General features: G+C 45.3%; 1 protein-coding gene across 2 annotated transcripts in view; it reads right to left on the reverse strand.

Moving 5' to 3' along the window:
- Positions 1-15773, reverse strand: part of LOC109875911 (solute carrier family 12 member 2-like) — a 128506-nt gene that overhangs the window by 24509 nt on the left and 88224 nt on the right. For both annotated transcript variants that reach the window (XM_031809118.1, XM_020468345.2), the window contains exons 15-20: positions 14417-14516; positions 11987-12098; positions 10983-11123; positions 8791-8897; positions 7191-7270; positions 4616-4756 (exon numbers count right to left, since the gene is read on the reverse strand). In XM_031809118.1, the coding sequence (XP_031664978.1) occupies positions 4616-4756; positions 7191-7270; positions 8791-8897; positions 10983-11123; positions 11987-12098; positions 14417-14516 (681 nt within the window). The remainder of the gene's footprint in view (positions 1-4615; positions 4757-7190; positions 7271-8790; positions 8898-10982; positions 11124-11986; positions 12099-14416; positions 14517-15773) is intronic.

Raw genomic sequence — 15773 nt, forward strand, 5'->3', positions numbered from 1 at the left:
GGCAGCTGTCGTTCAATTGCTTTTCTACAGACAATGGAATTCTCCGGTTGGATCATTATTGAACTTTTATGATAAAAACATCCTAAAGATTGATTCTATACTTAGTTTGACAAGTTTCTTCGACCTGTAATATAACTTTTTGATTGTTTCGTCCGAATGGACCAGATAGCGCATTTGGATTTGTTTACCAAACGCCCTAACAAAAGAAGCTATTGGACATGAATGGACATAAATGATGGACATTATCGAACAAAACAAGCATTTATTGTGGAACTGCGATTTCTGGGAGTGCATTCTGATGAAGATCATCAAAGGTAAGTGAATATTTATAATGCTATTTATGAATAATGTTGACTACCCAACATGGCAGATATTTCAGAGCCCAAAGTTTTTTTGAAATCTGACACAGCGGTTGCATTTCCATGTCTAAAAATTATATTTTCATCAACATTTATAATGAGTATTTCTGTGAATTCATGTGGCTCTCTGCAATATCACTGCTGTTTTGGAACTACTGAACATAACACGCCAATGTAAAATAAGATTTTTGGATATAAATATGAACTTTACCGAACAAAACATACATGTATTGTGTAACATGAAATCCTATGATTGTCATCTGATGAAGATCATCAAAGGTTAGTGATTCATTTTATCTCTATTTCTGCTTTTTGGCTGGGAAAATGGCTGGGTTTTTCAGTGAGTTGGTGGTGACCTAACATAATCATTTGTGGAGCTTTCACTGTAAAGCATTTTTTAAATCAGACACTGTGGCTGGATTAACGAGAATTTTATCTTTAAAATGGTGCCTAATACTTGTATGTTTGAGAAATTTGATTTATGAGATTTCTGTGGATTTGTATTTGGCGCCCTGCAATTTCATTGGCTGTTGGCGAGGGGTTCCAGTCCTAGACAGGTTAAAACATTCCCCAACCAGAAACCGTGGATTGATGGCAGCATTCGCGCAAAACTGAAAGTGCGAACCACTGCTTTTAATCAGGGCAAGGTGACCGGAAACATGACCGAATACAAACAGTGTAGCTATTCCCTCCGCAAGGCAATCAAACAAGCTAAGCGTCAGTATAGAGACAAAGTAGAGTCGCAATTCAACGGCTCAGACACGAGACGTATGTGGCAGGGTCTACAGTCAATCACGGACTACAAAAGGAAAACCAGCCCCGCCACGGACCACGATGTCTTGCTCCCAGACAAACTAAACAACTTCTTTGCTAACTTTGAGGACAATACAGTGCCACTGACACGGCCCGCCACCAAAACTTGTGGGCTCTCCTTCACTGCAGCCGAGGTGAGTAAAACATTGAAACGTGTTAACCCTTGCAAGGCTGCCGGCCCAGACTACATCCCCAGCCGCGTTCTCAGAGCATGCGCAGACCAGCTGGTGTGTTTACGGACATATTCAAACCATCCTTATCCCAGTCTGCTGTTCCCACATGCTTCAAGAGGGCCACCATTGTTCCTGTTCCCAAGAAAGCTACGGTAACTGAGCTAAATGACTATCGCCCCGTAGCACTCACTTCCGTCATCATGATGTGCTTTGAAAGACTAGTCAAGGACCACATCACCTCCACCCTACCTGACACCCTAGACCCACTCCAATTTGCTTACCGCCCCAATAGGTCCACAGACGACGCAATCGCAATCACACTGCTCTAACCCATCTGGACAAGAGGAATACCTATGTGAGAATGCTGTTCATCGACAACAGCTCAGCATTTAACACCATAGTACCCTCCAAATTCGTCATTAAGCTCGAGACCCTGGGTCTCAACCCCGCCCTGTGCAACTGGTTCCTGGACTTCCTGACGGCTGCCCCCAGGTGGTGAGGGTAGGTAACAATCTACCCAATGTAATAAATGTATCACTAGCCACTTTAAACAATGCCACTTTACCCTACATTACTCATCTCATATGTATATACTGTACTCTGTACCATCTACTGCATCTTGCCTATGCCATTCGGCCATCGCTCATTCATATATTTTTATGTACATATTCTTATTCATTCCTTTACATTTGTGTATAAGGTAGTTGTTGTGAAGTTGTTAGGTTAGATGACTTGTTAGATATTACTGCATGGTCGGAACTAGAAGCACAAGTATTTCGCTACACTCGCATTAACATCTGCTAACCATGTGTATGTGACAAATAACATTTGATTTGATACACCATAATGACAAAGCGAAAAACAGGTTGTTTGACATTTTTGGTATTTAAAAAAAATAAAATAAGTATTCAATCCCTTTTCTATAAGACCTGAAGTTGAGCATCCTGTTTCCATTGATCATCCTTGAGATGTTTCTACAACTTCATTGGAGTCCACCTGTGGTAAATTCAATTGATTGGACATGATTTGGAAAGGCACACACCTGTCTATATATGGTCCCACAGTTGACAGTGCATGTCAGAGCAAAAACCAAGCCATCAGGTCAAAGGAATTGTCTGTAGAGCTCTGAGACAGGAAGGGTACCAAAACATTTCTGCAGGATTGAAGGTCCCAAAGAACACAGTGGCCTCCATCATTCTTAAATGGAAGACGATAGGAAACAACAAGATTCTCCTAGAGGTGGCCGCCCAGCCAAACTGAACAGTCAGGGAAGAAGGGCCTTGGTCAGGGAGGTGACCAAGAACCCGGTGGTAACTCTGACAGAGCTCTAGAGTTCCTCTGTGGAGATAGGAGAACCTTCCAGAAGGATAACCATCTCTGCAGCACTCCACCAATCAGGCCTTTATGATAGAGTGGCCAGACAGAAGCCACTCTTCAGTAAAAATGACAGCCCGCTTGGAGTTTGCCAAAAGGCACCCAAAGGAAACAAGATTATCTGGTCTGATGAAACCAAGATTGAACTCTTTGGCCTGAATGCCAAGCGTCACGTTTGGAGGAAACCTGGCACCATCCCTACTGTGAACATGGTGGTGGCAGTATCATGCCGTGGGGATTTTCTTCAGCAGCAGGGACTGGGAGACTAGTCAGGATCGAGGGAAAGATGAATGGAGCAAAATACAGAGAGATCCTTAATGAAAACCTGCTTCAGAGCGCTCAGGACCTCAGACTGGGGCAAAGGTTCATCTTCCAACAGGACAATGACCCAAAGTACACAGCCAAGACATCGCAGGAGTGGCTTTGGGACAAGTATCTGAATATCCTTGAGTGGCCCAGCCAGACCCCGGACTTCAACCCGATCAAACATGTCTATATAGACCTGAAAAATAAATCACTGCGCAGCAACGCTCCCCATCAAATCTGAGAAGAATGGAAGCAACTCCCCAAATACAGGTGTGCCAAGCTTGTAGCATCATACCCAAGAAGACTTGAGGTTGTAATCGCTGCTAAAGGTGTTTCAACAAAGTACTGAGTAATGGGTCTGAATACCTACGTAAATGTGATATTTCAGTTTATTTTTTTATTCATAAATTAGCAACATTTTCTAAAAACCTGTTTTTACTTTGTAATTATGGGTCACTGTGTTTTTGAGATTGAGGGAAAAAACTGTTGAATCAATTTTAGAATAAGGCTGTTTTATTTATTTAACTTTTTATTTAAGTCAGCTAAGAACAAATTCTCATTTGGTCTAAGGCACTGCATCTCAGTGCAAGGGGCATCACTACAGTCCCTGGTTCGAATCCAGGCTGTATCACATCCGGCCGCGATTGGGAGTCCCATAGGGCGGCCCACAATTGGCCCAGCATCGTCCGGATTTGGCCGGGGTAGGCCGTCATTGTAGCTAAGAATTTGTTCTTAACCGACTTCACTAGGTAAATAAATGAAATATTGTTATTCATCCTTAGATCTGAAAAAAAAAAATCTATATTATTTTTAGGCCATATCGCCCAGGCCTACCCACAGGGTCACGGACATGGGACTCCCTATGGGAGGATTCAATTAAACGTGACGTGTGTGGCATAAATAGAATTCCATGTCGGGAATCAACTAAAGATCCCAGCCTGTCAGTAAGACATGTGGGAACAGTTTCCCTGTTTATTTGTCCACAGTTTAAGGAGGCAGCAGACAGACAACATTTTGAAGCCATCTGTGTGTGAGCACCTGCGTATATATATTTTCGTGTATGTGTGTGTACATGCACAAATGTGTGTGTAAACAAACAAGGACACACACTCTGTAGTAAAGCCATCTGTGTGCTGTGGAGACTAACAGACTGGGCCCAGTGGGAAGGCTGGGGGTCACAGGGTCAGAGTCCACTTCCTCACTGAGTAGAGTGGTTTACAGGCCCGGCACTCAGTGTAGCCTAGTGACTGGCTGGCTGGAGGAGCATAAGGAAGGCCTTTGAGAGATCTAGAGGGGGATCAGCGTGTGGCGGTAAACTGCTTTCAGAATTCTTACATCTGAAACCCCTTCCTCAAGAGCCAAAACAGCACGTTCACATTGTGATTTCACAAACGCCTAATTTTCCATATCTCAATGTGAAGTTGTAAAAAATTAGGTGACCAACCTTCCTGCTCCTTCAGAGCTGAAGAGTGTTTCTGTCCTGCACAGCAATCGGGACCTCGATTAGCCGAATCAGGTATGTGCGCACAACCACTGGTGTAAAAAGGCACTCACTGTTTATATGTGGGTTACTTTAGAATGACACCTGACCTTTCTGCATGGCTGGGCTGTTCTGGACACTGGTGGCCTTGGACAGAGGCTTGGACGAGTCTCCGTCAGAGTCCTTCATGTCGATGGACACCACCACATCCTTCATTCCTGACGTCTTCTCCTGTGACGACAGCAGGTCATCTGTGAAACGTCAAAGCGAAATCATTAACCATGTTTACTGGACATTCTGTTAATGTTTGTTAACAAATGACCAGTGAAGATAAACTATTAGCCTAGAGCAAAAATAACATAAAAAACCAATTACCTGGAAAATAGCACGGGCTTTAAGTGGAATACAACTTAAACAAGAGTCATTTTTGTCTCCACTAAACACAGATGTGGACGGTAACTCTTAAAATGTAGGAAATAATCTTGATGACGGGGTTATTTGGTGGGTAAAAGGCAAACAGTGTGTTCTGAAATGGTGGCTGAGCCATTTGGGCCAATTTAGGTGAATTTGGGTGGAAAAGCAGAGTCGCCGCCCACTACTGCCCATGGTACAAGCCAGGTCAACTGACTGGACTAAGGAAGATGAATAAAACTAGAAAGCCGTCATGTAAATATCAGTTGTGTCCCACAGACAAGCAAAGACTTGAGTTTTATTTGAATGCTGTTGTTATCAACACGCATTGACTCAGAGTTATTGGTGAACGAATGGTACGTGAGTATCTACTCTTCAACCAATAAATGATCGTCCTCAGAAAATGTGAACCTTTAATCAGTGAAGGGGAATAAGAAGTATTAAGAATAACAGCTTTTGATACTGTTAACCATGAGATTCTCATCACAAAATTGTCCAAGTTAAACTTTTCCCCTGATGCCTTGAGATGGATGAAATCATACCTTGAAGGCAGAACTCAGTGTGTCAGAGTGAGCAATGAGCTGTCGCCCACTCGTAGCTATGATGTGGATGTGCCCCAAGGGTCAATACTGGGGCCCCTCCTGTTCAGCCTGTACATTAATGATCTGCCTTCTGTCTGTACTGGGTCTGAAGTTCAAATGTATGCAGATGATACAGTGATATATGTGCATGCAAAGAGCAAACAACAAGCTGCACAAGAACTCACTACTGTAATGGTCCAGGTTACAAAGTGGCTCAGTGACTCGTGTATGCATCTCAATGTGAAAAAAACTGTTTGCATGTTCTTCACAAAGAGGGCAACAGATGCTACTGAGCCAGATGTCTATGTGTCAGGGGAGAAGCTCCAGGTGGTATCTGATTTTAAGTACCTTGGCATCATACTTGATTCCAACCTCTCTTTTAAAAAGCATGTGAAAAAGGTAATTCAAATAACCAAATTCAACCTAGCTAATTTCCGATTTATACGAAATTGTTTGACTACAGAGGTAGCAAAACTGTACTTCAAATCTATGATACTCCCCCACTTAACATACTGCTTGACTAGTTGGGCCCAAGCTTGCTGTACAACATTAAAACCTATTCAGTCTGTCTACAAACAGGCTCTCAAAGTGCTTGATAGGAAGCCCAATAGCCATCATCATTGTCACATCCTTAGAAAGCATGAGCTCTTGAGTTGGGAAAATCTTGTGCAATACACCGACGCATGTCTTGTATTCAAGATCCTCAATGGCCTGGCTCCCCCTCCACTCAATATTTTTGTTAAACAGAAAACCCAGACATATGGCAGCAGATCCACAAGGTCTGCCATGAGAGGTGACTGTATAGTTCCCCTAAGGAAAAGCACCTTTAGTAAATCTGCATTCTCTGTGAGAGCTTCCCATGTCTGGAATACACTGCCATCAGACACACATAACTGCACCACATATCACACTTTCACAAAATGCTTGAAGACATGGCTAAAGGTCAATCAGATTTGTGAACATGGTCCCTAGCTGTGTGTTGCCACTCCATGTTGTCTGTTGTCTGTAGCTTGTGAGGTGTGGAAACACTTTGTTGCTTTTATGAATTTTGTCTTGCTGCTTTTTGTTTTATGCTGCTCTGTCTGTATGCTACGTCTTGCTTGTCCTATGTTGCTCTGTCTGTATGCTATGTCTTGCTTGTTCTATGTTGCTATTGTCTATATTGTAATTGTTTTTAATAACCTGCCCAGGGACTGCGGTTGAAAATTAGCCGTTTGGCTAAAACCGGCACTTTTACTGAAATGTTGATTAATGTGCACTGTCCCTGTAAAAATAAAAATAAACTCAAAACTCAAACTCAAAGGTGAACAGGGAGTGACTGCGTGAGAACAAATCAAAGAGCCTAACTTCTATAATCTGCAGCTGGACTGTCTTTTGAAGGTTCATCTACTGAAAAAAAAAAATCCCTTTTATTCACCTCTCTCCAACTTTAGTTTAACAACCACACCTCAATTGGATGCCCTCGATTCCCTGTGTAGTTGAAAATTGGCCCAGACACAATTGTCGCGCTGAACAAATTAACATGACATGGCAAAATACTAGTGCTGAATTCATTTTCTCAATAACTGAATAAAGTTTTAGGAGGAAACAAATGAGACAAGCTGATAAGATTAGTCGTTTGTGTGTGTGTGGGTGGGTAAGTACATCATGTAATTTGGTACGAAAGTGTTTCAGTATGTGTGTGTACACACACCTTGTTCTGAGATGTGGGATACGTCTAGTCCCTCCTTCAGTCTGAAGACCACGGAACCGTACTGGAAGTCAAAGGCATCGCTGAAAGGCACAAACAAACAAACGCACTCTGTTTGCATTTTACAGGAAGACGCTTGACACTGAGCAGGGCCTGTGTGTATGTGTACAACAAACTACATTAAACGTGCAGTTTTCCACTCAGACTAAACACGCATACGCACTTTAACAAAACCGCAAACAAACAAGCTAAGAACTCAAGCCGCAATGAAAGAGGACAAGTTTCAAAGGACAACGTTAAATGCCTTACTGGTAGAGATGGGATCTTCACAGACCATGTGAAAGCATGACTTCGCCCATTCTATAAAACTGCATTGATGTAAGTGTATAGTAGAAGCTAGCATAAAATGAAAACTAAAGAGCACATTGCTATGAGTATTATCGTAGGTTTTAATATGCTGGGGCTGAACCATCTCTAACCTTCCAATCTAATACAATAATCCCTACACTTTACGCCAGGAACGGATTCAGTCTAAATCCATTGGTCATCATCTCATAACCAAGTTATCTGTACTTGTGTATAACATATTTTACTTTTCTATTATTTCTCTATTTTCTTTCTCTCTGCATTGTTGGGAAGGTAAGTAAGTAAGCATTTCACTGTCAGTTAAAAACAAATTCCTATTTCCAATGGTGGCCTACCAAAAGGCAAATGGCCTCCTGCATAAAGAGACAACATAGCATGGCAGCAACACATAACACAGCATGGTAGCAACACAACATGGCAGCAGCACAAAACATGGTACAAACATTATTGAGCACAGACAACAGTACAAAAGTCAAGGGGGTCGAGACAACAACACATCACATAAAGCAGCCACAACTGTCTGTAAGAGAGTCCGTGATTGAGAAAACTGTCCAGTTCGACCTTTAACAGAATGTGACTGGCAGAACGGGTGTTGTATGTGGAGGATGAGGGCTGCAGTAGATATCTCAGACAGGGGGGAGTGAGGCCTAAGACGGTTGTATAAATAAGCATCAACCAGTGGGTCTTGCGACAGATAAACAGAGATGACCAGTTTACAGAGGAGTATAGAGTGCAGTGATGTGTCCTATAAGGAGCATTGGTGGCAAATCTGATGGCCGAATGTTAAAGAACATCTTGCCGCTCGAAAGCATCCTTACCTGCCGATCAATAAATTAAGTTTCCGTAATCTAGCATGGGTAGGATGGCCATCTGAATCAGGGTTAGTTTGGCAGCTGGGGTGAAAGATGAGCGATTACGATAAAGGAAACCGAGTCCAGATTTCACTTTAGCCTGCAGCTTTGATATGTGCTGAGAGAAGGACAATGGACCGTCCAGCCATCTGTTGCTTAACATTTGATTTGCGACTGAATAAAAGTTGACAGAAGTCCAAACTAGTGTGTGTGTGTGTGTGTGTGTGTGTAGTATTCCATATAGAGTACTTTGGTTTTGTGACTAAGCTTGTTATCTTCACAACCCATCTCATGTTCAGGTGCTTTAAAACAATGACTGTTCGAAATCGGGCATCTTTGTGGACGGCCTTTTGATGAGGTGGCTTGCAAAGCCCCCGTTTACTCACTGAATCATGTGGATGTAGGTCTCCACGTTCATCATGTCTCCGTCCCTCCAGTCACTCTTGTAGCCAATCACCAGAGTGTTGGGCCTCAGGCGACCCAGTCCGGCAGCCTTGGGTAAAACAGAGGGGGAGAACAGGTCAGACCAACCTAAAGCCACTACTAAATGAATCCCTATCTGTAGATCAATTTGACAGGGTGCTGCACCTCCCAAAAGATCAGCTTACGTAATCAAGCATGAAAAAGTCTGTTTGGCCAGCAATCATAACATTAAAGTATATCACCTGCATTGGGGTTAATTCAATCTTGATCCATGGATCTTTTTTTAATTCTAGTTTTCCATGTCATTTGACAATTCCATGGAGTTGAACTGGAATTGACCTCAACTCCACACCACAATGGGTTTCAATATAGTATCATGCACTTTGACTCAATGTGCTTGAACTTAAGGAAAAAATGTGTCAAATTTAGCATAAATCCAAAGACATGTGTTTCTAGGGAAACCAGAGTAGAATTCAAATATAAACTCACTGTCAACTGCGTTTATTTTCAGAAAACTTAACATGTGTAAATATTTGTATATACATAACAAGATTCAACAACTGAGACACAAACTGAACAAGTTCCACAGACATGTGACTAACAGACTAACAGAAGTGAAATAATGTGTCCCTGAACAAAGGGGGGGGGGTCAAAATCAAAAGTAACAGTCAGTATCTGGTGTGGCCATCAGATGCAGTACTGCAGTGCATCTCCTCCTCATGGACTGCACCAGATGCATTAAGTACTGCAGTGCATCTCCTCCTCATGGACTGCACCAGATGCAGTACTGCAGTGCATCTCCTCCTCATGGACTGCACCAGATGCATTAAGTACTGCAGTGCATCTCCTCCTCATGGACTGCACCAGATTTGCAGTTCTTACTGTGAGATGTTACCCCACTCTTCCACCAAGGCACCTGCAAGTTCCTGGACATTTCTGGGGGGGAATGGCCCTAGTCCTCACCCTCCAATCCAACAGGTCCCAGACGTGCAAATGGGATTAAGATCTCTGCTCTTCACTGGCCATGGCAGAACACTGACATTCCTGTCTTGCAGGAAATCACACACAGAACAAGCAGTGTGGCTGGTGGCATTGTCATGCTGGAGGATCATGTCAGGATGAGCCCGCAGGAAGTGTACCACATGAGGGAGGAGGAGGTCTTCCCTGTAACGCACAGCGTTGAGATTGCCTGCAATGACAACAAGCTCAGTCCGATGATGCTGTGACACAACGCCCCAGACCATGACGGACCCTCTACCTCCAAATCCATCCCGCTCCAGAGCACAGGCCTCGGTGTAACGCTCATTCCTTCGACGATGAACGCGAATCCGACCATCACCCCTGGTGAGACAAGACCGCAACTCGTCAGTGAAGAGCACTTTTTGCCAGTTCTGTCTGGTCCAGCAATGGCAGGCTTGTGCCCATAGGCGACGTTGTTGCCGGTGATATCTGGTGAGGACCTGCCTTACAACAGGCCTACAAGCCCTCAGTCCAGCCTCTCTCAGCCTATTGCGGACAGTCTGAGCACTGATGGAGAGATTGTGCGTTCCTGTGTAACTAGGGCAGTTGTTGCCATCCTGTACCTGTCCCGCAGGTGTGATGTTCGGATGTACCGATCATGTGCAGGTGTTGTTACAAGTGGTCTAGCACTGCGAGGACGATCAGCTGTCCGTCCTGTCTCCCTGTAGCGCTGTCTTAGGCGTCTCACAGTACAGACATAGCAATTTATTGCCCTGGTCACATCTGCCTCCTTGCAGCATGCCTAAGGCACGTTCACGCAGATGAGCAGAGACCCTGGGTATCTTTCTTTTGGTGTTTTTCAGAGTCAGTAGAAAGGCATATTTAGTGTCCTAAGTTTTCATTACTGTGACCTTAATTGCCTACCGTCTGTAAGCTGTTAGTGTCTTAACGACCGTTCCACAGGTGCATGTTCATTAATTGTTTATGGTTCATTAAACAAGCATGGGAAACAGAGTTTAAACCCTTTACAATGAAGATCTGTGGATTTTTACGAATTATCTTTGAAAGACAGGGTCCTGAAAAAGGGACGTTTCTTTTTCTGCTGAGTTTATATAGAACAGAAATGTTGTACTTGTTAAAAAAACTACAGCAGATCCAACCGCTTCCACCAATTGCAGTGTTTGTCTGTTCTCACCTGTAACAGATACTGGGTGCCCTGTCTCATGTCGTCGGCAAACACAGGGGTGTAGAAAGCCTTGGTCTCGTTTTTCAGCAGCCAGCGCTGGTAACGTGTCTGGTCATTGGACAGCTCTTTGAAGTTGGGTCTTCTGGAGCCCTGTGGACAGAACACACATAGATAAGAACAGTCACGCTAAAGGCCAAGTGTAGCATGTAGCAACTCATTAACAAACGTAGATGTAGTTCCACCTTTGCACAGTCAAAATCACAGGTGGTGGATATATTTACAGTACCAGTTACCGTCAAAGGAACTTACGTTTTCCTGGAAGAAGCCCCAATTCAAACAGCCTTAAAAGGTCCATACATGGAGTCTTCCTTATTTCTAGAGAGAGGGGCTTTAGCGTAAAAAGCAGCCCATTTTTACCATTGGCTGGTGTTGGAGCACTCACTCTTTTTTGCCAGTGTTAATGGAAGAATAGAGAAAGTGAGAGTGTGTGTGTTTATGAGAGAGAAAGAGAGAGCGTTGTGGGCACAGCGCAGGGACGATTACATTTCTCCAGTCCCACACCGCTTTAATGGAACGGCAGTTTTATTTCCCCCAGGTAACACACACATGAGAGATTTAGATGGGAAAAAAGTCGCTAATAGTCATGAAAAAAACAAAAAAACAATCGCTAATTGGGAGCAACGACTCAATCAACATGAAATGTGGATTTGAAAGTAAACAGGATTAATATGAGCAACACAACCAACAAGGTTCAAAACACTAGGGCAGCCACTGTGTTCTGTTTCCCGCAAATTGGTTCTAATGGGAGTCAATAAAGCCCTTAGTCACCGGTAGTTAACTAGAAGTAATTATGACATTGCATTGAGATTAGTAATCTAAGGTTAAGGGTATGCTATGAAATAAGAGTGAAACATTGTGAAATGGAGCCAAAATGGCCCTGTTGTGTGCTATGGTACAGTTTGGTGATGGGAGCCAAAATGGTCTCCAGGTAGGCGAATTCTCTGGTGACTCACCGTGCGCACATGGCCACAGATCATCAGGCCCACGTTCTTGGTGAAGGCGTGGACCAGATGGAGCAGAGCCGGACGGGAGTTGGGGTATCCCGTCATCACCAAGCACTGGGGTCTGTGGTAAAACATAGTCAATACAAAAACAGCATTTAGCTAGTATCCATGCTAACAGTAAATGGTACACATACTAGGCACACCAATATCTAACCCAAGGATGGCCAACCCTCCTCATGGAGATATACTTGATGAGCAGGTGTTTTTTTACGGCAACCCACCTGATTCTGTTAATCAAAGTTCAAATGAGCAGCTGATTTAGTAGATTTCGGTCAGTTTAGCGCAGAGCTGAAACTAAAACATGCACCCACTACCTCTCCAGGAGGGTTAACCAATGGCCACCGCTTGGCCACCGACTTTTTCACGAGGTCACATGCACACAGTACTCCCCAGTGCTTCATCTCACTCAATGTCTTCTAATGACCTTGAGAGCAGAAGTTTTCATCAAGAACAAGAACAGACTCGGAAGGAGTAACGCACATCAAATCAAAGCTATGTTAAGAACATGGGATTAATAAGAGAGCCAGGAGGGGGGAAACGAGAAGTCCGGGAGTAACACGTTTGAATTCTGAAGACAATATCAGATGCTCCATAATCCCTCACCGCCGGTTTATTGCCATGGGAACACTTCCAGGGCGAATTGCGCATTCTGAAAAGCATCCACAGCAACTCTTACAGTCCATGTGTGAGCAGGTGAACAATAGAGCATGTTCTGAGGGTGACATAATGGTAAGCTTTTCCTTTATCAGTGTTTCTGAACAAGGCCCTGAATGAGAGTGTATGCTTGATTAAAACCAAGGTAAGCATCCATTTGATATTGTATCACTAGAACACTAGTACTAAAATATGTCTGCCCCCTTGTTTGTGTGGTTGAGGCAGTGCGCCCACATCTTCGAGAAACACGGTTCTATACTCCAACTCCCATGCTCTACACCGTTGCTATATGATGACAGGTGCTAGGTTTTCGAGAATAGACAATTTAGTCTCACACTTTTGTCCTCTGAGTCAAGGCAGTGTTCAGGATGCCAAGTATCTGCCACTGACGGAGAGATGGGCCTGCTGTGGCCTGACTGGACAAACAGCAATGTCCTCCCCTGCCACCCTGATGCAGTCAGCCTGCTATAGCCTGACTGGACAAACAGCAATGTCCTCCCCTGCCACCCTGATGCAGTCAGCCTGCTGTAGCCTGACTGGACAAAAAGCAATGTCCTCCCCTGCCACCCTGATGCAGTCAGCCTGCTGCAGCCTGACTGGACAAACAGCAATGTCCTCCCCTGCCACCCGGATGCAGTCAGCCTGCTGTAGCCTGACTGGACAAACAGCAATGTCCTCCCCTGCCACCCTGATGCAGTCAGCCTGCTGTAGCCTGACTGGACAAACAGCAATGTCCTCCCCTGCCACCCTGATGCAGTCAGCCTGCTGTAGCCTGACTGGACAAAAAGCAATGTCCTCCCCTGCCACCCTGATGCAGTCAGCCTGCTGCAGCCTGACTGGACAAACAGCAATGTCCTCCCCTGCCACCCGGATGCAGTCAGCCTGCTGTAGCCTGACTGGACAAACAGCAATGTCCTCCCCTGCCACCCTGATGCAGTCAGCCTGCTGCAGCCTGACTGGACAAACAGCAATGTCCTCCCCTGCCACCCTGATGCAGTCAGCCTGCTGTAGCCTGACTGGACAAACAGCAATGTCCTCCCCTGCCACCCTGATGCAGTCAGCCTGCTGCAGCCTGACTGGACAAACAGCAATGTCCTCCCCTGCCACCCTGATGCAGTCAGCCTGCTGCAGCCTGACTGGACAAACAGCAATGTCCTCCCCTGCCACCCTGATGCAGTCAGCCTGCTGTAGCCTGACTGGACAAACAGCAATGTCCTCCCCTGCCACCCTGATGCAGTCAGCCTGCTGCAGCCTGACTGGACAAACAGCAATGTCCTCCCCTGCCACCCTGATGCTGTCAGCCTGCTGTAGCCTGACTGGACAAACATCAATGTCCTCCCCTGCCACCCTGATGCAGTCAGCCTGCTGCAGCCTCCCCGGATCTGCACACCTCAGTGGGCATGTGTTAGTGACAGTTTGCCATGCAACATCGAAGGGTAATTAAGTGAAGAGTTGTTCATCTAATTTGCCTATCAGATACTGTTAGAACTATCAGGGCAACAGCCTTTATGACAATGTGAATGAAGGACATTTCCTGAATACTGAACATTTTCCCCAGTAAAAATGGAAAAAGTAGCATAATGAAACACCAGGAAGGGCGCTGGAGGTAAAACTAAGGTGGTTTAGTGAGTGTTAAGAATATAGCCTTTCTATGGGCCACTGCATTTCAAAGACCATACCATTCCTTTGGTCTAAGTAGTGTGTGTGCTAAAGTGTGTTCTATACCTGAAGTTCTTGATGTGGTCCTCAACACTGCTGAGGTGCAGACTGTGGGTCAGGGCCTGATGGTATGTCAGAGCCTGGGTCGAGGAGCCCCAGTTCACATCTGGAAGAGAGGACAAACAGTCACAAACATAGTCACATTCTCGAGTCAGGCCATTGGAACAAGTCCCATGCAGTGTGGGAGTCAGTAGGAATGCTGTGCATTAGTGTGTAGAGCTGTGTGTGAAGCTGTGACTCTGCGTGTGTGAGAATGTGTGTAAGTCTGTGAGGGAGAGCTTGTGTGTGTATATAGCTGCATGTCAAATGGAGTGTGTGATGCTATTTGTGTATGTGTGTGTTCATACAAGTGTGCCTCTGTGAATGTCTAAATTGGTGTCTGGTGCTCCCCCCTGGGGTTTCCAGCGCAGGTCAGGTTTGTTTACCCAGAGCCAGCGGTTCCATATGGGGACTTCCAATCGACCATCTTAACCCTGTGGGGACCTCAACAGTCTAGTCCTCAGCTTGCTCCAGGATAGAATCAGCACAGCCAGGCCAGAGAGCCTGAGCACTAACACAGTGGACCATCTTAACCCTGTGGGGACCTCAACAGTCTAGTCCTCAGCTTGCTCCAGGATAGAATCAGCACAGCCAGGCCAGAGAGCCTGAGCACTAACACAGTGGACCATCTTAACCCTGTGGGGACCTCAACAGTCTAGTCCTCAGCTTGCTCCAGGATAGAATCAGCACAGCCAGGCCAGAGAGCCTGAGCACTAACACAGTGGACCATCTTAACCCTGTGGGGACCTCAACAGTCTAGTCCTCAGCTTGCTCCAGGATAGAATCAGCACAGCCAGGCCAGAGAGCCTGAGCACTAACACAGTGGACCATCTTAACCCTGTGGGGACCTCAACAGTCTAGTCCTCAGCTTGCTCCAGGATAGAATCAGCACAGCCAGGCCAGAGAGCCTGAGCACTAACACAGTGGACCATCTTAACCCTGTGGGGACCTCAACAGTCTAGTCCTCAGCTTGCTCCAGGATAGAATCAGCACAGCCAGGCCAGAGAGCCTGAGCACTAACACAGTGGACCATCTTAACCCTGTGGGGACCTCAACAGTCTAGTCCTCAGCTTGCTCCAGGATAGAATCAGCACAGCCAGGCCAGAGAGCCTGAGCACTAACACAGTGGACCATCTTAACCCTGTGGGGACCTCAACAGTCTAGTCCTCAGCTTGCTCCAGGATAGAATCAGCACAGCCAGGCCAGAGAGCCTGAGCACTAACACAGTGGATCATCTTAACCCTGTGGGGACCTCAACAGTCTAGTCCTCAGCTTGCTCCAGGATAGAATCAGCACAGCCAGGCCAGAGAGCCTGAGCACTAAC

This window comes from Oncorhynchus kisutch, linkage group LG29, assembly GCF_002021735.2.
Source record: "Oncorhynchus kisutch isolate 150728-3 linkage group LG29, Okis_V2, whole genome shotgun sequence".
NCBI lineage: Eukaryota > Metazoa > Chordata > Actinopteri > Salmoniformes > Salmonidae > Oncorhynchus > Oncorhynchus kisutch.